Below are 24,385 nucleotides of genomic sequence, written 5' to 3'. Positions count from 1 at the left end.
TGTGGTTTGTCTGAAGTTTTTGGTTTCTTCTTACACACCCAGAACCATGTGCATGTTTATTCTTCAGGTGCTGCTGCAGTCATTTTGTCCTTTCACTGTCTGCACCTCCATTACCAATTGGTACACCTAAGGAGGTGCTTGTTCTTTGCTGATGGCTGGAATCTGGCAGTAATCCCTCTGTCTCTCAGCTGAATGAGGAAGAATTTATGTGAAAAGATCATAAGTGTATGAAAATGTTTAGAGAAGAGCAAGTTTTAAAGTAAATTATATGTAATGGCAAATCTGCCCTTGTTGGCTGGCATGTTAAAAGTGCTTGGCTATATGAAGCAAAGGGGTTATTTCTTTTGGATTGAATTGTTTCCACTCTGGTGTCAGTCCTTTTAGTGTTAAAGGACCTATTGCATTACTAATGAAAGCTGTGCTGTTGGATCAGAAGACCTTAGACTTTGAAAATAGAGACTGAGGATCTTGACAGTAAGACTCCTCATTCATACAGTTCCTCTGCAGTAATGTTATTTTGTGATTCAAAAACATTTCTTCACTGTGGAGATAAACTTGGTGATAGTGACTTGCAGCTGCAAATGCCAGAGCCACCAGCTGTCAGTGAGGGCTGCCCTGGCAAGCACCAGTGGGGCAGTAGCTATTGCAGCCCTCAGAGGGCAAAGCTGGGCAGTACAGCACCACAAAAAACATTCTGGGGAGAATAACATGACTAATGTTTCATAGTATCATAGAATGGTTTGGATTGGAAGGGACCTTAAGGAAAGATCATCTAGTTCCAACGTCCTCCCCCCAGCCATGGGCAGGGACACTTCCCGCTCAATTGGGTTGCTCAGAGCCCCCTCCACCCTGGCCTTGAACACTTCAATTTTTCATTGCTGTCATGTTGCTTGAGAAAATTCAAACTACTTCCAGTATAATAATGTTCACACTGGCTATCTAAGCACAAAAAAATCCTTTACTTTCTGTGACCCCACTAAATTTACTGAGAAAAACTTGGTTTTCTATGGTCTGGGGCTTTTGTATTATGACTGGGTAAATTTTTCAACCTCATTATAGTTAGGCACACATTTCTGGAAAGATGCTCTGTGCATGGCTTACACTGCACACTTTTGGTTTGGCGTTAAAGATGGTGGTGCTCCTTTCTTTTTGGCACACCAGAACAAAAACCCAATGCAGATTCTCTATAAGTTCAGTTGGGGGTTAAAAACCAGCAAGTGGTACATGTCCAGCACAGCAATGCAAGTTTCCTTGATCAGACACTTTCAGGAAAAATGCCATTCTTTTGCTTTAAAAATAACCAGAGAAACTCCCTGCAGACAGAGCAGTATGTCTGGAAGTTGTTGTACACTTTTTTAGACATAGCCAACATAAAGCACTCAACATAAAGAGATGTTTTATTTTAATGACTATAACATGCTTAGGAAACGTTACTCTACCTTCTCCTCACACACCCTTGCTATGTTTGAACACACACCATTCCAACTTTTGCTCAGCCTATGGCTTTGGTTCTTCCACTGGCAAAAAGCTGCCTTTGGACTCCAGTAAGGGAACTGTCTGTCCTTACCAGTGTTGAGCTATTTCTCGTGTTTGCTTCATATTATTTTGGCCCTCTCTTCTTCCTCTTTTTCCTCTTTTCTTTCTTAAAAAAGAAAAAATAAAAAGGAAAAAGCTGGAAATTTTCAACAAACCAGATGTGCTTTGCAAAGCTTATAACATCTTCCAACCTCAATGGGCTCTCTGTGCTTGTTGAATCACAAGCTTTTTTCTTACCATGGAAACATAATGGAATAGCCAATTAAAGGAAGAGAAAGACCAAGACATCTGATTATCCTGTTCTTTTTTTTGATTTCTCAAAGCAAAGAAAATTGAGCAAAAAAGGTAGTGGGGCAGGGAAGACTTTGAACAATATCCAAATGAACCTAGGAAGAGCTGGTCTGACTCACAGATTTATTAATAATAATGAAGCCCTAGTTTTAACAGCTGGAGTTGGATATCCTAAATTTAGATGTGGTTAATTGATTGCCATGAGTTAATCAGAGCCATGTTTCCTCAGCTGGGATTTAAAACAATATGACTTATCTTCTCAAAGTGGGGAAGTTTTATATTTTTTAAAACTTTTTCAATATTAGCAAAATTAATTTCTTTAGTGATAGAAACAATCCATTACCAAGGTGTGGTGCTGACCTTCTCAGCAGACAATATTTTTCAGAGTCCCATGCAGTAGCTTTTTGGCCCTTTTGCTTGAATAGAACCATTCAAAGTCAGTGGCTGTGGGGAGGAAGTGATATTTTAAATTTAAAGGGCCAGGTTTTCAGATGCAGGCATCCATGTTTGCAGAGGAACCTTGTAGCTGTACTTATCTTCATGCAGTAAACAGATGGCTCAGTTAAGAACTGATTGAAAACTTAGACCAACTCTCTAAACAGGCTTTCTAGCACAGCTGTTTCTTGTTCTTTTTGTGTTTTTCTCACTTTCAATACCACTTTATAAGGGAGTATATAGATTAGATCAAGGGATAATGTTTTCTGCCATTTCCCATAAACTGGAAGGTGGAGGCGGGAGAAAGTGAAACTCTGCCCTGGAATCCTTCACCAGTTTTTATGTGTTTGAACATATGAAAAATTGATTTTTTTTTTAGCGTAAGAAAGAAGAGGTTGAATTTTAATCATGAAAATTTTTTCTCTGTTTCCTGTGGGAAAGCAGTGAAAATGCCCAAGCAGAGGAAGAGTAACCTCCTATGGTATGAATTTTATTTTTCTACTTGAAAAAGGTGACATTTGTCCTATACGAATCTTTACTATGTACTTAAATATTGACAGGTATGAACTTAGATCACTAGACTTCCTCAGAATTGTTCTGCTTTGTGCTTGGTTTATAACAAACCTGTTTTTAAGACACTTTGGATCTTGTTAGAAGTACAAAGTCTGCTTGGTTAGATATTGCCATTCCTGTGCTAAATGTCAAACTTAAGCCTCTCTATAGAGATACTGTGGAGACTACTGCCTGGGCAAGGTGGGTAGGAAAAGTTTCTATTTCCAGTCTTTCTGATGACAGTTCCGCTCAAGCAAGGTGTGATGGAGAAAGGAGTTCAGAATCAGCACAAACATTTAATAAGCTTAGCACCTATAGTAACTGTTTTGAAGAACAGAAAGGCAGTGAAAGCTTGCTGATTAAAAACCATTTAAGAAAATAGTCATTAATGGCAGAATGCTATGAAGCACAAAGAAATGCTATAGTTCAAGTGCTAGTTATAGGCTGTGCACTTCAATTATGTATTTTGGGGACTGGTGTTTTCTATTAGCCCCTGGGGAAATGAATAAGGAATGTATCAGGACAGAGACTGAGAAAGATGAAGTATTCTACAAAAGACACCACCAGCCATTTGGTAAATAAATCACACAGCTCTTGTACAGTAACTTAGAACTTCAGATGCTGCAGTGCAGGTTGGCATCTTACACATGAGAAAAGTTTAAAGCACCTGTAGCTTAATGTAACTGTTAAACTCCTGGGAGAATCCTTGAAGAGCATTTGGACACAAGAAGAGCTAGGCCCAGCCCTGCCTGAAATTGGCAGGTCTCTTTCTATTAACTGATCTGAATTTGTCCCATAAAGAGAAAAGGCATTTATTTGACCTGCCTCAGTACTGAATTGGTATCTTCATAAGAGCACACTCAAGAGTACTTGTCTGAGGAATACAGTTCATGTTCCATGGCTGCATGGTATAATTCAGTTGTGTATTGGCTCTTCCCACAACAGCAGACAGCACAGACAGCAGGAAGTTTTTATCATGGCTGTTTTTCCTTCTCCTCATAGAGCCCCATTCCTGCCGTTTCCAGAGGTCTTCTGCCACTGTTTAACATTTCATTGGCAAGCACAGCAGAGTCTGTGTGTGCTGCTGTCCCGCTTTCCCTCTCCTTGCTAAAATGGCTTTTTAAAATAAACAACTGTCTAAACGATTTGCTTTGGCAAGAGGATAAATTCACTGGAAAGTTTGGCAGAGGAAGCAGAACTGGCACTGAGCTCGTGGACCTGTTATATCATGGAGCTTGGGGGCCCTTATGGTGCAGAAATTAATTTTTTAATAAAAAAAAGATATACCATTCTGTGTTACAGTGGAAAACCTGCTGAAACAGAGTTTTCCATTTTGCTTTTGCCCATGTCATCTGTCCCCATATGACTTCAGGAATAAGCAAGTTTCAGCCCTTGTTCCACAATATTAGAGCACATGGCAAAATTCTGGGAAGCATTTTTCATGCATGAGGACTTAGCTACAGATTTCACAACTGTGCACAAGAGCTGGTGTTGTTTGGCAGGGAATCTGGACATGGAACAGTCAAGTGATCTGTACACGGTGACACAAATCCCATGACAGAGAGCAAAGGAGAGGGCTGTGATCCAGAGCACCTTCCTCTGTGCCACTCTGCCTCAGTGCCCTGAGTGAGGCAGGCAGTGTGATTTTAGCCACTGTGGGCAGGTAGAAGCCTGGGCTTTGTGACAGCATTGTGAGGGTTGTCTGTAGCACTGCCCCTCATCCCAGCACTGGTGCTTTGGAAAAGCCCATGTGGTCACAGAACCAGAATTGCAGAGAAGTAGAAGTAATAAAGCTAGAGGGGTCTGTTGTAGTTTAAACAGTGAAAAGACAGCATGTGTCCCTTTACAATAGTGCATTACATTAGTGCAGTTGTTGTACAGATGTGAACTGCTTTTGCCATTTGCTACATCAGATCAGTGGGGCGACACTTTCTGTTCAGTAACCAGTGGAGAACACAAGGCTCAGAAAGGAAGCATGAATTCCCAAGCCACATCATGGGCAGAGCTGGCAGAAGAAGTTGGATCTCCTGACTTGCCTTCCTCTGCTCAGTCAGCCTTTTTTCCAGAGAGGGTAGAGAAAGAAGGAGAGTGTTTATTTCAGTGAAGTCCAGATTTTTCCTTTTGTAGTTATTTTAGGTCATCCAGCTCACAGAGTTTTTGCTTTTTGTCTTTCACTGCTTTACAGTAAGTGATTGTGACCTCCTAAGCTCTGTGTTACAGGGCACCAAAGGCTGTTCTCAGCCTCCTTGCTGCTGCTTAGAGACTGCAACACCTTAGACTCATGAGTGTGTCTGGAAGGCTCCCAGGCTGCTGAGACTTTCCAGCACAGCAGCACTGTTCCTCCTTGGGGAGGCAGTGGTTAAAGCCCCTCTTGCCAGCATGACACGAACTAGCTGGTCCTAGTAGTTGGGTGACAGGCCTCCTGCAAAACATTTGCAGACAACACCACCCTCTAAAGGAGACTTCCATGTATGTAGGATTCAAGAGCCCCAGGCAAGGAACCTCTGCCTTTTCAACCTCCAGCTTCCTTGAGTGACTAGGAAATCCCTGTGGACATTCATGGACTCAGCCAGCTCATTTCTGTGGCCCTCTCACTCTGCCTTTGAGCACAGGAGGAGCACGGGATGGAGGAGTGCATTGCAAGGTGCAACAGCCATCTCCTGTGAGCTGCCCCTGGCTTCAGGCTGTGCAGCAGTTGGATAAGCCTTCCTTCTAGCTGGCAGCTCTAGTCACTGCTCCTAATTTATGCTTTACTTTCAATTTTCACAGGAGTTAATGACAAATTAGGTGGGAAGAGATTCCAGGTAGCACATTCCCTATGAGCAGTGAGCTTCAGGTGCTCTGTGTGTTCAGGCAGTGGCGGCAATGCCTGTGCTGAAGTCTTTCTCTGGCACTTTTCTGCTTCCCTGGCTGATTATCACACTGAAGCAAGCAAGATGAGAAAATAGAGCATATGGAGATGCTTTATCTCCTTCTGTGGTATTTACAGCCTGTATGCTCTCTGCCAAAGAGCTGGTGCTGGTTCAGTGTGGGTTACTGTAGACTGCTGCACTTCCCTAATATTCAAAAAGCTTATGTGTGTATTATATACAGATAAAATTACAGAGAGGAGTGGGGAGAGGGTGTAGGTGTGCATACTTTGGGTATGTCTTCAGAGGCTTCAGAGAAAAGGAGTTAAACAGAGAAGTAATCTGTTGCTGTTTCTATGTGGTGTTTCCTTCAACTCCTGCCATGTTTGGTAGCTCAAAGCAATTTGCATTTCTTCCAGCACTTTTTTCCAAGATTCTTTGGGTTTCTTTGTTTGTTTCTGGCTGAGAACACAGCCTTTTTAAAGAAAGAAAAAAGAATCTGTTGCTTCAAACTGCTTTGTGGGCCTGGCAGGGATAGCAGAGAAGGGGAGATGCTGAATCTCTCAGGCTGTGCCAGAAGGAAGTTGCTTTCTTTGGAGATTTCTTCCCCCTGCAGTTGACTGGGAGACATTGTTTATGCTTTACCTGGTACAGGGCCAGAGGGGTTTATAAGACCTGCTTCCAAACTAATTTTGTGCTGGGATCAGAGCCTGAACTGTTCTTACTGTCTTTTCCATTCTGCAAGAGCACTCACATAAGGAAAGGGAAAATGGGCTGTGTTAGTATGGACTGAAAACCTGCATCAGAAAGCTTGAGGACAGTCCATAGCCTGGTTTGGTAAATGTTGAGGTTTGTAAGGATGCTCTGCTGCTCTGTGGTTGTGTGCTGAAGTGCAAGCAGGGAATGCTAGGGAAGCTGTGCCTCAGGGCACAAGTCCTGTCGGGAGTGTGTTCCGGGGGCTGCCTGCTGCAGCGCTGAGGAGTGTGAGGGAGGGTGGCTGGGCAGTGGATGGATGCGTCTCCTTACACAGCACTTACTGTCCGTGTGTATGTGCTGCTGACAGACTGTATGTGCTTGCATTTGAGTGCATTTTGGTGAGCAGCGAGACCTGCTTGGGAGTGTGAGAGTGCAAAGGAGAGAGTACAACTACTGCAGGACTGATGTCCAAGAGCCAGGGGTTGCTGTGAATTTACCATATCCCCATCAGGACTGCCCTGTGACTGAAGTCCTGCCAGTTGGCTGCCTCCATATGTGTCCTGCAGCCTCAACATTTGCCTTTTAAAATAAAAACCACTTGTGATGTATTCCCTCTCTTTTAAGTCTGCCTGGGAGCCCTGGATGTTTTCCTTGCCCCTCTTTCATGCCTTGTTTGTCTATAGTCTCCTCTCTCCCGGGTAACACCCTGACTCAGAGGATTCCAGAGAGATGGATGACATGGCAGGAGGTTTCTGAGAGGAGAGACTGTAGCTTTATTGCAAAGACCTTTTACCTCCAGGCATTTAAAAAGTGTATTTGAAGGGAAGATGGAAGGGAAAAGTATGGACTAAAACTACTTGTTTCCCCAGCTAGCTCACTGTCTTCCATACCCTGGCTGTCCTGGAGCTGCAGCCAAGATGTGGCCACAGTGTCATCCTCTGAAATTACTCCATTGCCCTCAGGAATTAAGATCACTTTTTGTATCAGTGGACAGTGCTCTCCAGCACTATTGCTGCTTGATACCCAAAGGATATCCAGGAGACTCTTCAGGGATGGAGGCACCTGCCTTAAGGAGAAGCACTTCTGTTGCTGGGGGTAGTTTCTACTCTTGCCACATGAATGCCTAGAGGGTATTGAATTACTTGGTGTGGTTACTCATAAGCTATCCTTGCTGTCTTCACCAAACTGCCTCCCTAATTATGGCTCTTGTGTTTTCTGCCCCCTTGACAGTATGCCAAGGCACTGAAGCATTTTGGAGAGACCGAGGGCAAGATGCAGCCAGATGAATTTTTTGGCATCTTCGACACTTTCTTACAGTCATTTGCAGAGGCCAAGCAAGATCTGGAGAATATGAGGAAGAAAAAGGAAGAGGAGGAGCGCAGGGCACGCATGGAGGCCATGGTGAGGATCTGGGCACAGGAAGATGTTTCCTTCCTTCACCTTTTCATGCCTTGAGAGAAATTCCAGTACTCATGTCCTGTCACTGTTTTATGTTCTTCTTCCTGACACCTCTCTTTGGCATCATTCTGTTCTTATAGATGACATTTTCCCTGCTGTGTGTTTTGTCAGATCTCGAGGATGTACTGTTTGACTCCCAAATTACCTCCTTTTGGATTCAGATACCAAATCTAGCCCAGGCATTTTTGCCCTGGCACTTTGAAGGATGGGGTTGCCACCACCCCATGCCAGACTATCCAGCTTTTGGGCAGTAAGCAGAGAAGCCAGATTTCCTTCAGTCCTGCCAAGCTAGTCAGCTTCCAGTCAGACTCCGTCATCATCTGCTGTGTGCCTGTCATCTGGCAGTGCACAGTGACACAGCAAATGCCCTGGCACCTGCTGCAGCCCCGACACTGGCAGTATTTGTCTCTGGCCAGCCTTAATGCCTTCATTCATTACTGGGGCCGTGTCTGGCCTTGACGTGGCAGAGAGCTTTCCGTGGGTTTTGCTGCTGGGAGACAGACATGTGTGTCCCCAGGGGTTCGTGTGAACCAGCCTCCCCCTCTAACCCCAGCCTCTGTGCTGCCTGAGAACACAGTCCCTCGCCTCCTTCCCCCCTGCTGCCACCTTAGCCATTGCTGCTGCCATAGCCCCAGGCGTGCTGCGGGGAGGTGCTGATTTAAATGTTTGCTGAGCCAAAAGCAGTGGGTTTTGCCTTTCAGAAGAGGAGAGAGGTAAAACACCGGGATTCCAGCAGCGTTACTGTTGGATGCAGGGATAAAATGCCAGGACATAGGCTCAAGTTTCCTCTCAGCCAGCCTTGAACGTTCAGGGCCCACTGTTAAAGCACTGTAGGATGGTTTCATAGGCCTAACACACTGTGAGGGAGGCCTCATGGAAAGAGTCTTCCTGCAGTGTGGGGCTAGCATTTACAGAGTGAGTGACCTGCTTCCCGATAGCCACCACCATCCCTTGCCAGTGCTACTGATTCTGGAGCTGAGCAACGGAAAGAGAGAGCTGAGCTGGCACTGTCCTGCTGTAAAATTAGTGGAAAACAGCAGCAGCATGGAGAGATCCCGTGTGTCCTTTAGCTGCAGGCCAATTGTCCTTTGTGAGGCAGACGTGTGCTGCTACTCATTCCTCATTTCTCCTGCTTTCTTCTCGCCTGTGTAGAAGAGAAGCCCAGCATGGCCTCTTGTTGCTCTTGGCACAGGTGATGGCCTTGTGGATAAGCTCCTACTCTTTTTTTCCCCTAATCTGTGCTGATGCATTTTAGCTACTTCTTGGCAGTGTACCTAGTGATCTGGCATCTTGAGTAGCTAATCCTAAAACTCTGTGTCCTTCTCCACAGCTAAAAGAACAGAGGGAGAAAGAGAGGCGACAAAAGAAAGCAAAAGCTGGAAGCATCTCTGAAGAGAGTGGGGAGTTTGATGACCTGGTGTCAGCATTAAGGTCAGGTGAAGTCTTTGACAAAGACTTATCCAAGCTCAAGCGTAACCGCAAGCGTTCGGGGAACCAAGGCTTAGAGACAAGCCGTGAGCGGGTGGTGACAAAGCTAAATTATTAACTACAAGAGGAAGAGAAATAATCAACCAAAAGAAGGTGTTGAAAAAGTGCAAAGCAAGGAAGATGAATGTGTGTGATGGCGCCTGGCTGACAGCTGCCCCAAAGGCTTTGGTCTGTAGCTAGAGACGTTACCTTTCCATGATCAGCTTTCCTCTCACCCCTCTTCTGTGCTCCTAATTTGAACCATTATAAAAGTGCCTCTGTGGATCCAGCAGAGCCTGTGACTGGGCCATGCAGAGCTGACAGATCTGCTTCTGGGAGTTTGTTGTGTCATCAAAGGCCTCATGGTGATGACAGAAAGTACTTGCGCCTTGCAGACAGCCTCACAGCTGGAACAAGATAATTTCTGTGTGCCAAAGAAAAAACTAGTCATGATCTCCATCTTGCTGATAACAAGGAAGACTAATTTCAGACCAACTCTGTAAACAACTATCACTTCTTCAGGATCTAGACTGGCCTTCAGGGGTTTGTTGAGATGTGGTTCTCAAGTTTCCAATTCCCTTCTAGAACTGGATTTTATAAGCCATTGATTAGCACCTGAAAAAAGCATTTTAGCTCATGTCCTGTATGGTATTTTTGTGTGGCCTACACTGTACAAAGCAAGTGAAGCTTAGAAAGAAGTCTTCAGTTTCTGTAACAAAATGAAAATCAAGAATCAGGATCAATATACAATAATTTGAAGAGGTCTTTTGGATTCTGCTTTGCTAGAATGAGTTTTCTGGAATTTCTTGGTGGTTGAGTCTCCAGGCTATGAAATGGATCTTCTTGGAAAGAAACTCTGGCTTTCCTTTAGAAAACTAAGCCACTGCCAGGTTGGGATTACAAGTAAATGACTGTAGAGTCTTTTGTCATTGCTGGAGGCTGGCAGAGAATCAGTGGAAAATTTCTTATCTTTTTGTGCAAGATTGGAAATTGGGAGCTCCCTAGTATCATTCACAGGTCTCCAGTAGCAAACAGTGAACAGGTCCACTGCCTGCCAGAAGTGAGATTTCTTTTCCACTTGATGCTAGCTGTGATTGTTGTTGGCATGAACTGATCTTTCTGTCTAACAGCCTGGCCACCACTGTACACACTCCACTCCTGCCGAGGGGAACCACGTCATTAGAAAAGTATGAATGGTGTAAAGGAGAGCCTTGGAGCACACCGACTTTTTCATTTTGAAGAAATCACTTGGGATGAACCATGGGACAGCTCCATAATTAAAACTGAGAATTTTTCGAGGAGGACACAGAATTGTGTAAGCCAGTCAGGCTTTGGAGTTAACTTAATTCAGAAGAAACAAATACATTTGTAGTTAAGTTACATGAATTAAATATATAAGCAGAAAAGCAAAGTACCCAAGAAGAGGCTCGAATTCTGTGTGTCTTCATGGTTCTAGGAAAGGAATTGGATTGTGTGGGCTGTCATGGCCTTTTTTTTTCACCTTTTTTTTCAAACTTGTCTTCTTTTTTATTATCTTCCCTGGGGATGGAAAAGAGGAAAAGAAAAAATGGTGATGGATTCTTCCTCCTATACAGGAAGAAAAGAGAGAACATTTGAGAAGAGGGACCCACCATCTACAAATTGCTGCATTAGTCGATAGCACAAAATGTCAAGGAATCCCAGGGAAGTTTAATCATTTGGTTTGATCTGAATGTCACTTAACCTCAGGCTCTGCACTGAGTCTGCAGAACAGAACTTCCTCTGCAATGCACGCTGCCTGATCAGTATTACACACTACAATGTTGGAGAAGCAAACTGTGATGGTTTTCTGAACACTTTGAGAGTTAAATAATTATGTAAACTATTAAAAGCAAAAAAGAGAGTTGAGGGAAGAGAAGCAAAAAAGTCAGAATTGTTAAACTCTGATGTTTCATTGTTTACTGGATTTTGAGTCTCCCACCCCAGAATTTCCCTATTTAGGACATTCCAGACTGCCGCGCCTCTGTATAATACTCATCGTAAAGAGCTGGTATCTTACAAGAGCTGGGTGCATTCTCCTCCCTTACTATCCCACTCCCCTTCTGGGATTAGCTATTAACAGCAATGCCTATTGCAGTGGACACAAGCACCTTGTAGAAGAAAGACTATTTCATAAAGGTTTTTGAAAGTTTAAGAAAAAAAAATCTCACTTTTTTAAGCATTTTTATTTTAAATTACAAATGAATTTTTAGAAATGTCTCTTGTAAATTATATTAACAAGCTCCTTGCTGCTCCCTGAAGTAGACTTGCTATATATCCCAGCCCTTTTGTTTGTCTTGTTTTAAAGCATGCCATGTAACCTATGCCATGTAAGCCATATGAGAGGTGGTAATATGTGCCAAATTGGTATACAGTTGAGTTTAGATTTGAATAATCCCTGAATTCCAAAGATTATGCTTTTAGGCATTAGAACATTGTAGGGTTTTTTTCCTCCCTCTTTGTTCTCCCTGGGTTTAGGACTCACCCAGAACTTCACGTGTAGTGCCAAGGTCAGTTCTAGTGCAAGATGATGTGCAAGTACAGCTGCTTGCCTGCTCCCCAGGTACTTGTTTGATAAGGCAGACTGTCAGCGTGGCAGCTGCCAGAGAAGAAACACCTCAGGGCAAACCCTTTGAATATAAATACAGCATTTCCCCTGCCCCAGTATTTGTCAAACCAGGTTTGTGCTGTGCTGTCTGAAACTGAAGTCACTTTGCCAGGCACAAATGTAGCAAAAGCAGAGAGAGTGATAAATCCTCTGTCCCTTTGTGTACACAGTTCAGCCCTGATTTTTTAAAGAGCTTGTGCATGATGGTACGCAACAATGCTCCAGCCACACTGGGAGTCAAAGAAAGCTGCTATAGTTTTGCCACCTCTTTTACTCATACATTAATAATGAGAGATTGTGCAACTCCTGTAAATCAGCTGTGGGATCCTTAAGGGGATGGACAGAAATTCAGAGTCATGCCCTGATTCAATGCAGCTCAACTTTCTCAGCACTCCAGTGCCCCAGGCTCCCCATTTTGAATCAGCGATGGTGGCCAAAAGTTTTGTTCAGTGTGCTGGACAGTCCCCCAGGCTCTTGACTCCATGGTGAAAGTTCATAAAGAAGGTTTTGGAAAAGCTCAGTTTCACACTGAGGCAAGCAGTGTTTTCATGCAAGTGGTGACAAGCAGAGTGGCTCTTTAAATTATCAGTATGAGATGAGATTACCCACACAGAAGATAAGGAAAAAATTGGCTCTGCTGTAGGGCATCAGATTCTTGCTGAAGTTTGTCCATGTTCCTCATCTCTTGGGTACTATGGGTACATATAATGCTCCCTTCTTCAGCAGTTGTAGTTGAGTTGCCAGGTGCTGAAGGAGAAAGGAAAATCTTATTCCTGGGTAGGTTTAGGAAGAGGTCTGAGGTCTAACATCACTGAAGAAGCTGGAGAAGAGCTAGGGTCTGCTGTTGTCCTTGCACCTGTGCACAGAACCAGCATTTTAAGAGAAGTCACTCTGTGGTTGGAAATAAGTGGAGAAGAAGGAGATGCGAGGAAAAAAGGCATAATTGAGGGCTTGTTCTGCTTCCTGCAGAAATACAGTAGTTGCTGACTTTATTATGAAGTTCCTCACACCTAGAAGAGCTACTTCCAAACTCTCCAGAATTTATCCCTAGAGGTCTAATGCTCACTCACCTCTGTGTGTCTTCACTGTTGCTGTGCAGGTTGCATGAGAATGAGCCCAGAAAAGACTGAAGAAGACTCTCTCCCCCTTCCACTTGCTTTGAACTGAGTCACTCTTCTCAGTCTGTTGTGTCTCTAGAAATGCTACAAGGTCAAGTAACTTCAAGGAGCAAGACTCTTCCATGCTCTGTAGCACAGCCATTGTCCAGGCACCAGTTCCCTACGAGAGCAGAAGTAGGACTAGTGTTCAGGGCCGAGAGACTTCCTCACTAGGGAAAAAACCTGGATGTCCTTCAGAAGCATTTCTGTAATGTGTTCACAATGTCTGAGGAAGGGAAAGGAATTGCAAAGGATCCTGATGGGAGACTGTGGGGCAGGCGTTTCCATAATGATCAGCCTCACTGGCTAAATCTTTCCTTTTCTTTAGGAAAGATCACACTTTGAGCTGGGTTGCACGGGAGAAGCTTGTATCAGGAGTTTCCGTGAGGGGAAAAGAGATCCGTTGTACAGTAGATGATGTACATGATATATGCAGTTTTGTTTCTAGGTTGGTTGTTTTGGGTTTTGTTTGTCTGTTTGTTTGGGGGTTAAATGATTTAAAAAAAAAAGGTTTTAGGAATCTCTAAGGGGAACCTGTAAATCTGACACCTCTATTTATTTTGCCTTATTTTAGTTTGCTATGTTTGTATGTATGTATACGCTGCATTACAGCAAAGACTATTGAGACCGTGCCAGGGCATTACACCAGCTGGAGAGCTGGCTTGGCTCCTGTGCCAGCTGAGCCAGGCCAGGGGATGCAGGTGAGCAGTCTTGGTTTGGGAAGGGAGGGAGGAAAAAACCCCTTTGCCTTTTGTCATAATTCCTCTGCCCCTGGTGATCCTGGTTCTTGGAAAGCTCTCATTTTGAAGCTTGTGTTGATCTAAAGGAGACTGGGTATTTTAGACCACTTTCTACAAAAGATGTTTTTTTTTATCATGCGTCATGGTGAGAAGATTGAAAAGAGTTAGGGTGCATAGTTGCATGCCCAAACTTCACTCTTCCACACAAATTTGGTCCATAATTCCAGAGAAGCTTGGCTAGATGGCCAGAAGTGGTTCATGCCCTGTAATTTCTCATCAGATTTAACACTAGTAAGAAAGATTGGGACAGAGCTAATATTCCTCCCTATCTTTATGGCCAAAGAATGATTTAATCTACTTTACCTCTTTCCTCCTCCAGCCCACCTCCCCAGGTTACCTCAGGTAAGCAAAATCTTTCTACTGATTGGTTTGTAACCCATGGAGTCTCTGGCAGTCAGAAGGTGTTTAGCCATGGCTCCTTGGCTTCTGTGCTTGACACAGGAGGTTTCTGATTGCCTGCCATGCAAAGATGTAGTCTCCATTGGCCATCCTTGGTTCTCTTATAAAGGTAGAAGGGGCCAACCTGGATAACACAATTTGGCCAACTGAAAATATAGAATTTATATATTTATTTACATAATGCAGTAAAAAGCTATCTACTAATCTAAGTAGTAGTTGTGATGACCAGTATTCTCTGAAGCTGGCCAGATGTGCTCACTGTGCCTGCTGAGAAGGATGCTAGTCTAGTTTGGTGTTTTGGAAACTCACTTAATGAAAGAGTCTGGATGGTTCCAAACCAGAGTCTTCTGTTATGGGTAGTAATGTAGAATTGATCCACAGTAACTGGTTCATGTTTCTCTGGTTTTACATCAGCATAATTAAAAGTAAGGTCTGGACTAAAACTCTCCTTTAGGCAGTTTTGTAAGAAAGTAAGATATTCTACCACAGCTCATGTAGGGCATGGTCCTTTCAGTCTCCCCCACTAGGAGCTTTGAGCCAAGTGATCTAGAAAAGCCTCTCTGACAAGCCCATTTTCCCCCTTCCTGCTTGCATACAAACAGGCTCTTTAAAGCTCTTTGCAGTTTTTAGAGTTTTGAGGGAATATTCAGTACCTGAGCCACTCTGTGCTTAACACCTCCCTTCCAAGTCATCCCCACCTGCAGCTGTTCTGCTCCCCTGCAAGCCTGCTCAGCTTGAAACTTGCAGGCCACTTTGGGAGGTGGCCCTGCCTGCCAAGCTAGAAAGTACAGTGCTGCTTACTGAAGTGGGAGGTTGTGTGCTGCTGTAATGCCTTGGCCTATCCTCATTTCTTAGTCAGTTTAAGACTATAGGTGAATTAAATGTACAAATCCTGTAGTGTCCTTTTTATCTGTATCTTTTTATAAGAATATACTGTAATACTAAAAGACAAAAGCAAAAAAAAAAAAATTAAAGATATATTGCCCCCACTTGTGTCTGTACATTTCTTGGTAGTTTCATTTTCTGTGCATTTTGTCGCAAAGTCCGATAGGTGAGTCAGAGTCTGGGTGCAGTTTTTTGTTAAGCTCTGGATTTTTAGTCAAGAGGGTGCAGCTCTTTAGGTGACATTGTCACTGCAGAGGTGGTGAGAAACTCCACAGGTTGTTCTGGGGGCAAAAGCAACACGGTGGAACACAAGCACATTCTCCCCATGCTGTGCAATGGTGAAGAGCTCATTAAAGAGCCAGCAGGTTACTATAACCAAAGGTCCACTTTAAAAGCTCTCTTTTGTTCATATTTCAGAACTATGTATGGTACACAGGAGTTCACTTAAAGAAAAAGAAGAAAGTAAGATGGTCCTGATGTCTAGGAGTTCGTAATCCATGGCTGGATATGACTGTTCCAAACAAGAAGGGAGTGCAGGGCAGCAGCACTGACCCTGAGCTCACTTATGTAACTGAGCAACATCCCAACAGCAAGAGCATCAACTTGGAGGAGGAGGAATGGGCAGGAGAGCCTTGCTGCCAAGGAAGGAGTTAAATGAGGCCAGCTGAAAAGAAAGCAGAAAAGCCAACATCAGTAGTGAAGGCTTCAGAAAGGCAGGGTGGGGAGTCTGGAGTGAAGTTAGACACAGAACAGACAGGTGAGCAAGATGCACACAAAGGTTAGGGCTAATTTGTGGCTGAATTGAAGGATGTGCTGAGGAATTCCTCGGAGTTCAGGGGCAGAACCTTGTCCTTAACATAGAGGCGATGTGTGAAACAGCCGTTTCATTCATGCACAGATCTCCCCATTTCTGTTAATGGAAAGAACACACTGACAAAATGATCCTTAAGCCACAACATTAATACTTATCTGCAACCCATTAAAGGGCAATGCTTTAAGCTTGAGCTCCTGAGATCATGCCTAGCTTCCAGTGGGAGCCTTGCTGCCTATGCAGCACATTGCTGCAGCACTGAAGTTCTCAGGGACCCCAGACAAAGCCCCAGCCATTGGCTCTGGCTCTTAGGTGGGAAGAAGTGTGGAAATCAGCAAAAGCAATCAGGGTATAATTGCTTGCACAGCATCAGGATCAACAAGCAGCAAATGGGAGTGCTTTGTGGGAAGGTAGTTGGCTTTTAGTAGTTAGGCTTTCAGTTTCTCTGTTTTGATCCATTTGGTTCGTGCTTTGCTAAAATTCTGACTTTTAGGTTCTTGTTGTACAAATGCAAGGGCAGAGTCAAAGGGATGTTTCTGAAATACCTGTATCGTGTGAGTGGTAGAGGCAGGATGAAAATGCAGAGGCCTCCCTGAGTGCTCTACCCTTGGCAGCTGGGGTTTGGTTGAGGAAGTCAAACTGTTGCTTTTTTTCTTATTAGAGGTGAAACCCAGTGGCATTTGAATTATTTGCAGTGAACAAGGCAGAGATCCTGCCTGGATTGTAAGAAGACTTTAATATTTTCTTTGGGGTTGGAGCACACAGTGAGGAGCTGGTGTTCTGCCCTGCAGCATGGGTCTATCACAGAAGCCTCCTTCTGTCTTCCTGGTTGATATCTTTCCCATGATTGTGGACTTCCCTGTCCTTGTCTTCACTGCACAAAGCAAGGTAAGTGCCTCATGGCTTTTTCTGAACAAATCTAAGGCTGGGGTTTAGCTGTGCTGAATGACTGGGAGTGAAGAGGAGTGTAAGGGGAGCTCTCTGCTCTTGCTGGGAAGGACTGAATCTGTAATTTTTCAGTTTTCTCTTTCTATAACTTTTGGCTTCTGCTTAAACAAAGCTGAATTTTATCTCTGCCATAGTGGACATGGAGGTTTCTGGGAGAAATCTGCTTGGCCCTGCATTTGTACCACTGGGAAATAAAATAATTAACGTTTGGGAGTTTTCTCCCCCTCTCAAAGCCCAGAAGTTTTGGTTTTCAACATTGTTGAGATCGAGTTTGTTTGTTTGATGTTCCTGTAGTTAATGGGCTTCTTGCTGTTTTCTCTGAGGCATAGTTGCTATTTATCTCTACTTTGCTTAGGCTCACCAGGAGGTAAGATCCTTTTTCCCCTTTTTGTCTTTACCCCTCTTCTGCTGTTTTTTCATCTCTTCTGCCTTTTTTTCCTCTCCCTTTTGATTTTTTTGCCATTTTTTCCCTAATTTTCTCCATGCCAGACTCAGCAGTGAGGTGGGGGCTTGCTTTGAGTGAGCTGCTGCATTTTTGCTACCATGTGACAGCATTGAACCCCAGGGGTCCAGAAGGGTTCTGGAGTGCTGTGAACAGGTTAACATGGGACCCAGGAATTGTTCTTTGCCCACCTTGTTTTAGATGTGGGACACAATTCTGTTGAGCCAATTTCTCGAGTGCTCATGGAAGAACACATCTCTAATTGCATTAATTCAAAGAAAGAATCAGGAAATGGAAAGGGGAAGATAAGCTCAGTTGGTCAGACTATGATGCTAAAACCAGCAAGACTGTGGGTTCAATTCAATTGTGGTATGGACCATTCATGTAGGAGTTGGACTTTTTGATTCTTGTGGGTCCCTTCCAACTCAGAATATTCTGTGATGTGGGAAAAGACTGATAATTTATGGCTGTGAGATGTGGAAAAAGGCTTTTGTTTGCCAGAAGCGTCTATGACCAGTAGTGGTCGGATCTGTCATGTTATAGCAGGACCTTTGCCATACTCTCCCTTTGTGGAAGGGCTATTCAGAGCAATTCCAGCAAGGACTGGGGCAGCTGATAATGAAGGAAAGCACAACAGCCACATAGAGGCTGCAGGGACCTGGGGATCAGGGCCGGCATCAGCCCTGGACGCCCCTTCCTTTGGGGCAGACAGGACGGTGGGTGTGTTGGACACGGTGTGATGTTGCTGCCTGCCCCTGCAGAGAGGAGGGAGAAGGGCTTCTGTCTCTTCATGTTCCTTGTAGAAATTTTAAAAGATTGATGAGGAAGGGGGAGAACTGTGATTGTCTCAAAAAATCTGATAAATACTTGTTATTCGTCTGTTTGTTTAAGTAAAGACTCTCCCTTACCAGTAGGTTTGCAGGGCAAAGCTCATGTTTTATCATCCCCTAAAATATCGGGAGTGATGTAAGAATTGGCCTAGATGCCCCATGGAAGACTACCAAGAACTTGCCTTGAATCTGGTGAATCCATAGCTCATGCTCTGATTGTCAAATTCTGCCACTGTTTTGCCAGTGGTGGTTCCTGGAAAGCCAGTGGTCTGTAAAGGTATCAGAAGGTGCTTTGTGCACAGTGGCTGAGGAATGCAAAAAACTGTCAAAAACTTGTGCATGCTCCATTGCCTACAGAAGGAAGCAAACAAAATAGGAGGAAAGTTAATGTTCATCTGCTTTAGGCTTAAGCTATTTTTCATTTGGTTGTAGCAACACTAAAAGAACAAAGATGGATTCCCCCCCTACACCGGCAAGGTTGGATGGTTCCTGCATTTGAGAGGTAGGAAATGGTGTTCTGCAGCGTCTCACTGGATATTCCAGTGATCAGGCTCTGCCTGGCTGAGTGCTGTCATGGTGTGACAGCATCTGGGGGCAGTGGTAACTGTTATCTTAGCTCCTGCACAGTCATGAGGTGTTTTCAGGGACAGAAGCCTGAATCAGCCCAGTACTCGCCTACTCATGGACTCACAGTAAGGTGGTGTGACTGGGCAAGAGTTTCCATGGCTTACACACACTGTGTTTTTGCTGCTGAACAAGTTTAGAAGAAGCTGGGTAACCCCAAAGTGCAGATTTTCTCCAGGATTGTCCAATCCAGTGTTTTCTTTCCTTTTGGGGTCCCAAGCAGAAAACTCTTCAGAGCCATGCCCCATTCTGCTGTAAAGTACTCCTTGCTTCTGCTCCTGATTTCCTTCAATATCTGAGCCCTGTTCACATCTCTCTTTTACCCTCACAATTCCTTTCTGTTGCCATGACCCCTTGCTTGCCCACCTTGGGAGGATCTGCTGCCCTTTCTCTGTGGTATTATCAGCTGCAGGAGCTTGGGCACCTCAGTCTCCAGGTGAGGCTCCTGGCAGAGGACTGACCCCGGCACAAACGCTGTTGCTCTGCACTCAGCTTGGCTTTGCATGGGGCAGGAGTTGCCAGGCAGATCGAGTGCTGTGTCCTACCTTCCCATTGTCCTCCTTGTGGTGCAGCTGGACCAAATGTTCATCGAGGAACCAAATGTTAAAGATGTTGTGTTGCCCTTTTGGAATGGCAGTAACACCTTCCCTTGCTCTGGTCCCTGAAATGAGAGCTTCTCTGTAAGTGGAGAGGAAGCCTTTTCTGCAGCTGGAGAGCAGGAGCTGCCTCTGGAGTCACAGGGATGGGCAGCCCTTCACCACAGGATCATCTCCAGCACTGAGGCAATGTGACATTGGGACCAGAGCTAGCTGCGGTCTTGGGGGTGCTGATCTTGTGCCAGCTCCTGGGGTGTCAGTGATGGGGTGCATCAGCAAGCATGTCTTGGACTTGTACTAGGGTCAAAGCAAGAGATTCTAAATTGCAGCTTGTCCCATAGCTATGGTCTTGTCCTTGTCAGGCTGCCAGCTCTCCGTCTGTTCCTGATTAATCCTCTTCCTGGGGGATGCTGACCAGTACATCCCAAATCAAGATGGAAGGAAGAAAGGGGGAAAAATCAGATACTGAGGCAATCTTACTCTCTAATTTTTAACCCATGCTGGCACCCTAATACAAACAGGAAGGCAGCAGCAGTTTGGACAGGGATCAGTAGACCTGACTTAGTGCTGTGTAGAGCAGAACCAGTGTAATTATGGGAAAATGGGCATAGTCACAGAAATAACTGAGCTTTGATGGGAGACAGGCTCTTTCGTGAGATCTTCTCTGGTGGCTAGTTCACTTCTCATTCCTCCTACCCCTTTCCCTCAGCTCTGCAATGAACCCTGAGGGTCTGCAGCTCTCACTCTCTTTAGAAAAGGGTCTGGGCTCTCACCAACATATGTGTAGCTTTTGCCTTGGGAGGCAGCAAGGTGAAATCTTCCTCTAATATTTAGGAGAAATCAAGGGACAAAAGCCCATCTGCTAAAAACAGACTTGTCAATCTGGTAACAAATATGCAATTTTCTCCAATTGCACATCAGGCATGAGAAGTATTCAGGCTTGCAAATCTGTCTCCAGGTGCTCACTGTAGAGTGCACAGGTCAATGTACCAGGTTAGTGTCCCCATCTGCAAACAATAATTTGAGAGATTTACCAAGCATGACATGTTGGTCTGGCCCACATACATGTGGTCACATTCTCTTGGATCACAGTCCAGGCCAGTAGTGGTGGGGCTGTCCTTTCTGCCTGGATTGAAACAAGCTTCATGTGATGCCAGGGACTGTCTCTTTGCTCATGCCTGTACTCAGGATAGGACATGGTCCTGGGGCCCTGGAAGAGCTGGCACATGAGCCTGGAGGCAGCAGCTGCGTGGGCACTGTGACCTTGCCACTTTTTTCACCATTTTTCCTGTTGCTCAGCCATTCCCATCAGCCATCATTCTTATTTCTTTTCCTGTTCATTCTGGGACTGGCTCAGACTTCTTTGCCAGCTTTTCTTGTCCCACATTTGTGTGAACCTTCTGGTGCAGAGAAGCAAGGTCTGGAGCTGTACTTCACTCTCCTTCCTGTGGTCCTTGCAGAGCCACCTCTGCCCTTGGTGGAGCTTTGCTTCCCCAGAGCCTCCAAGGCACTCCCAGCCCTGATGGGTGCAGGGGGCTCCACCAGTGCCCAACCTGTCCTTTGGAAAGCTTCAGCTGTGTGTGTGAGGAGACATTTTGTCTGAGGGATGAGGCTAAATGCAGACCATGGTAAAGCCCCTGAGCAGAGCTCTGGCACAGCTGCTCTGATGAGCTGGGGTGCTCATTTCTGAGCAGAGCCACTTGTGGATGTAGAGGCAGCCCCTGTGCTCATGTGGACAGGGAAACAGGTGCTGAGAGTGTCTGGCAGGGATTTCTTGCTGGTGCCATGAGAGGTTGGAGGAATATTAGGGTTTTTCCCTTCCCTTCTATAAATGGATTTTGTGAGAACAGGTTTCTTAACTTGGGTTACAACAGCAAGGGCTAATTTACTGTGAGCAGGATGCTATCAGTGACACATAAACTAGATGAAAATGTTGGCTAGGTTAGGTGGGAGATGAGCCTCATGAATGCAGCCTTCCTCACAAATTCTGTTAAAGGACTTCTGGCCACACTCAAATCTGTGTCAGGCACACAGTGAGGTGTCTGCTGTCCTGCAGCAGGGTGGAGGCTTTGCAGAGCTGCTGGGGCAGGAAGGGCTATCACTGTCCTTAAACCCTGGTCCCCTGCAGGGCACTCCTGCTGTTGAGTAAAGCACTTGGTCTGCCTTCCCAGAGAGCTGCCTCCCTCATGGCTGAGGACACGGGAGGCGTTTTGCCAGGCTCTCCTGCTGCTCAGCAAGGGTGGGGGAGGCCGGGACATGGGGGAACCCTGTTCCCGCTGCTGTTGGGAGCACAGGAGTGCTCACTTGCTTGCTCACCACTCCATGCAGCTGGGTTTAATTTTAGAAACACAGTGCTATCTTGGGGCATCTTTTTCCATGGAATGCAAGTCTTTAAGTAAATAAATAACAGCTTTGTGGAGGCGGAACGACAGCCCGTAACCGCACTGCAAAACACGCACCGAGCGAGTTGAGCCCCGTTTCTCTTGCATGTGGAAATACTTTGTACAGAAACAGTGGCTGCACTGCCTCCCTCTCTTGGTTCAGCCCCCTCCAGAGCTGGCCATGTGCATTGATTAAAAAGAAATAAAAACACCTTGAAATACCAGCCTTGGAGAAGTGGAAATGAAAACTCCTCCAGCTGCTGGGGTTCAGCTGGAGTTCTCTGGCACAGATTTCCTAAAGCTATGGCTTCCTGGTGATGGGCTATTACTGACTGTGCCTCTGCTGCATCTGGGACATCCCAGAGGGATGTGCTCTGGGGCATCCTTAGCAACCCAGGAGAGAAATAGCAGGCTAAAATGATGGCAGGCAAGAAACTTGTGTTTAAATGCCCCTCCCCGTCTGGCTGGCCAAGAGCCTTCTGCATGCAGACATGTTGCTGATGGCTGAAGGTCCTGGGTGTGTCCCTCAAAGTATGTTTACTGGCTGGAAAATCCCATTAAAGCCATTTTGCCAGAGCAAGAGCCCATTTTCATTGCTCAGATCCAGCAGCTCTGACATGGCATCTGCTGCATGAGCTGCTGCTAACTTTGTTCCCCTGAGTCAGCAAGGGAGGCTCTTCTAAAGCTCCCAGTCTGGGTAAGGCCTGCCACAGTGGCCTTCCTCTGATGTAGGGACTTGGAGATGCACCTAAATACACAAGGTGGAGCAAATGGTGTAAAAATAACCCAGGCTGACAGCTACTTGCTCTGCTCCACTGCTGCTGCACATTGCTGCTGCTGGGACGAGACAGTGCTGAGATGACAGGATTCTGTGCTTGTAATGAAACTGGGTCAGGAGCATCCATCTTGGGTGCATTAGGAGTTGGCAGTGCTGATTCTGGTTGCCTCCACAAAGCCAAAAGCGTGGCTAGACTGTGCCTAATCATGGAGGTATGAGTGAGCTCTGCCAGGGTCTTTGAAACAAGTGGGCTTGAAGTCAGCAGCTGTGGCTTGGAAAAAGCATTATGTAGCATCCTGGTGCCATGTGCAGATGGCATGCCTGAAGAGGTTTTGCTCGTCTTTCTCTTCTAAGATGAAAACTTACCTTGTCCCTCTTGCTGTAGCTCTTGGCAAGAGCACTTCTGGGCATGACTGTGATAGTTTTGTGTGTTTCTTCAGAGATGGATATAGTATTTTAATTCACTGCAGGGCCTGGGGATTACTAACTGTACATCAGCTTTTGCTGGTGGCTTCTCTTCCCAGCAGGCTACAGGGACAGGAGGATTTTCCATGTGATGTGGTTCTGCCTCCTCTTCCTCTGCAAACTACCCAGCTAAGCCATGTCCTCTCCTTGGCCTCCTCCTGCTGCTTCCACTGATACTCTGAAGGGAATTTTATTTTTTGTAAACCCTTGTGAAGGCCTTCTCTTGTGGGGCTGGGCAAGCTCTGCCCATGTTCTCTGTGAGCCCAGGATCAGGGCGGCCCTGGCAGCAGCTTGTCTTTTCCACTGATCCCAATTAAGATTCAGTCTTGGCAGGATGGAGCCTTTTGAGCTGCCAGCTGCAATAGGAGAGATGAGGCTTCAGGGGCAGCAGAAATTATTCCCTTCCCTTCCCTCAGCTCAGCTCATTTCTTGGATCTGGGCTGAGGATAGCCTCAAGGGTTGATCTGCAGAAGCCAAATGAGCCACACAGAGCTAAAACATTTCCATTCAGTGTCAGGCCCAGGGTGGGGAAGTGCAGCTCTCTGAAGCACTGAGACTGTGGGTGGCAGCTGGGGAGGGGATGGAGGGAGCGAGGGATGGATGGGTGGTGTAATTCCAGGCACTACCTCACACAACAGCAATTCCGGCCTTGCTGCAACTGTGCATGTGGGGAGCCTTGAGTGCCCAAATCACCCCGATAATGAAACCCAAGTTCGTAAAGGCTGCAGTAGTGGCAGGTCAGGGCTGTGCAGCTGAACCCCTCTCTCCCAGCAGCAGATGCTGCCTGGTGTGACACAGCACAGCTCTGCTGATGTTGACAGAGCTTTGCCACAACCTGCACCAGCAGGTAACTGGCCTAGGGCGCTACCTATGGAGCAGCTGTGTATCTGATAGCCTGTGTTGTCTTCCAAGCATAATATTAATACAACTTTACAGCTGCCTGGCCCTCCTGCTATCTCCTCCTTTTCCTTCCCTACCTCCTGTCCCACTGCAGCCAAGCTGCCCTTGACTTTGCAAACACAAACTCTGCTTTTGCTGGCCTTACATCCTTTCAGCTGCGCACCCTGAAAGTATCAGGGGTAGAGAGTGTTTCTGTTGAACTTAAATTGATGCAGGAAGAGCTTAGTAGTACTAAGAGTTCCTGGTTTTGAGCAGACTGGCCAGAATTTGCGATCATGCCCACTCTGCTGGAGTCATTGACGGAGTAATTGTCTCTGCTGCTAATTTGGAGTTCTGGAAGCAAACCTTAAGAAATCATGAAGTGTGAAACTTTTTTCTGTGGAGCAAGTGTTGTGTGGATGGCACCTCAGAGAGCCAAGGGCAGTAGGCAGCTTGCCACGGCCATGCCATTGCTGTTGG

The 24,385-nt window shown here is 45.5% G+C and overlaps 1 protein-coding gene across 2 annotated transcripts in view; it reads left to right on the top strand.

Annotated features, from left to right (window-relative positions):
- Positions 1-12,833, top strand: part of DAAM2 (dishevelled associated activator of morphogenesis 2) — a 172,989-nt gene extending 160,156 nt beyond the window's left edge. For both annotated transcript variants that reach the window (XM_058020231.1, XM_058020230.1), the window contains 2 exons: positions 7,590-7,760; positions 9,148-12,833. In XM_058020231.1, coding sequence (XP_057876214.1) covers positions 7,590-7,760; positions 9,148-9,363 — 387 coding nt within the window. In that variant the 3' untranslated portion in view covers positions 9,364-12,833. The remainder of the gene's footprint in view (positions 1-7,589; positions 7,761-9,147) is intronic.
- The last annotated feature ends 11,552 nt before the right edge of the window (positions 12,834-24,385 follow it).

This window comes from Melospiza georgiana, chromosome 3, assembly GCF_028018845.1.
Source record: "Melospiza georgiana isolate bMelGeo1 chromosome 3, bMelGeo1.pri, whole genome shotgun sequence".
NCBI classification, from domain to species: Eukaryota; Metazoa; Chordata; class Aves; order Passeriformes; family Passerellidae; genus Melospiza; species Melospiza georgiana.
Note: the sequence above shows the minus strand (reverse complement) of the source record. Positions and strands in the feature narration are given on the sequence as shown.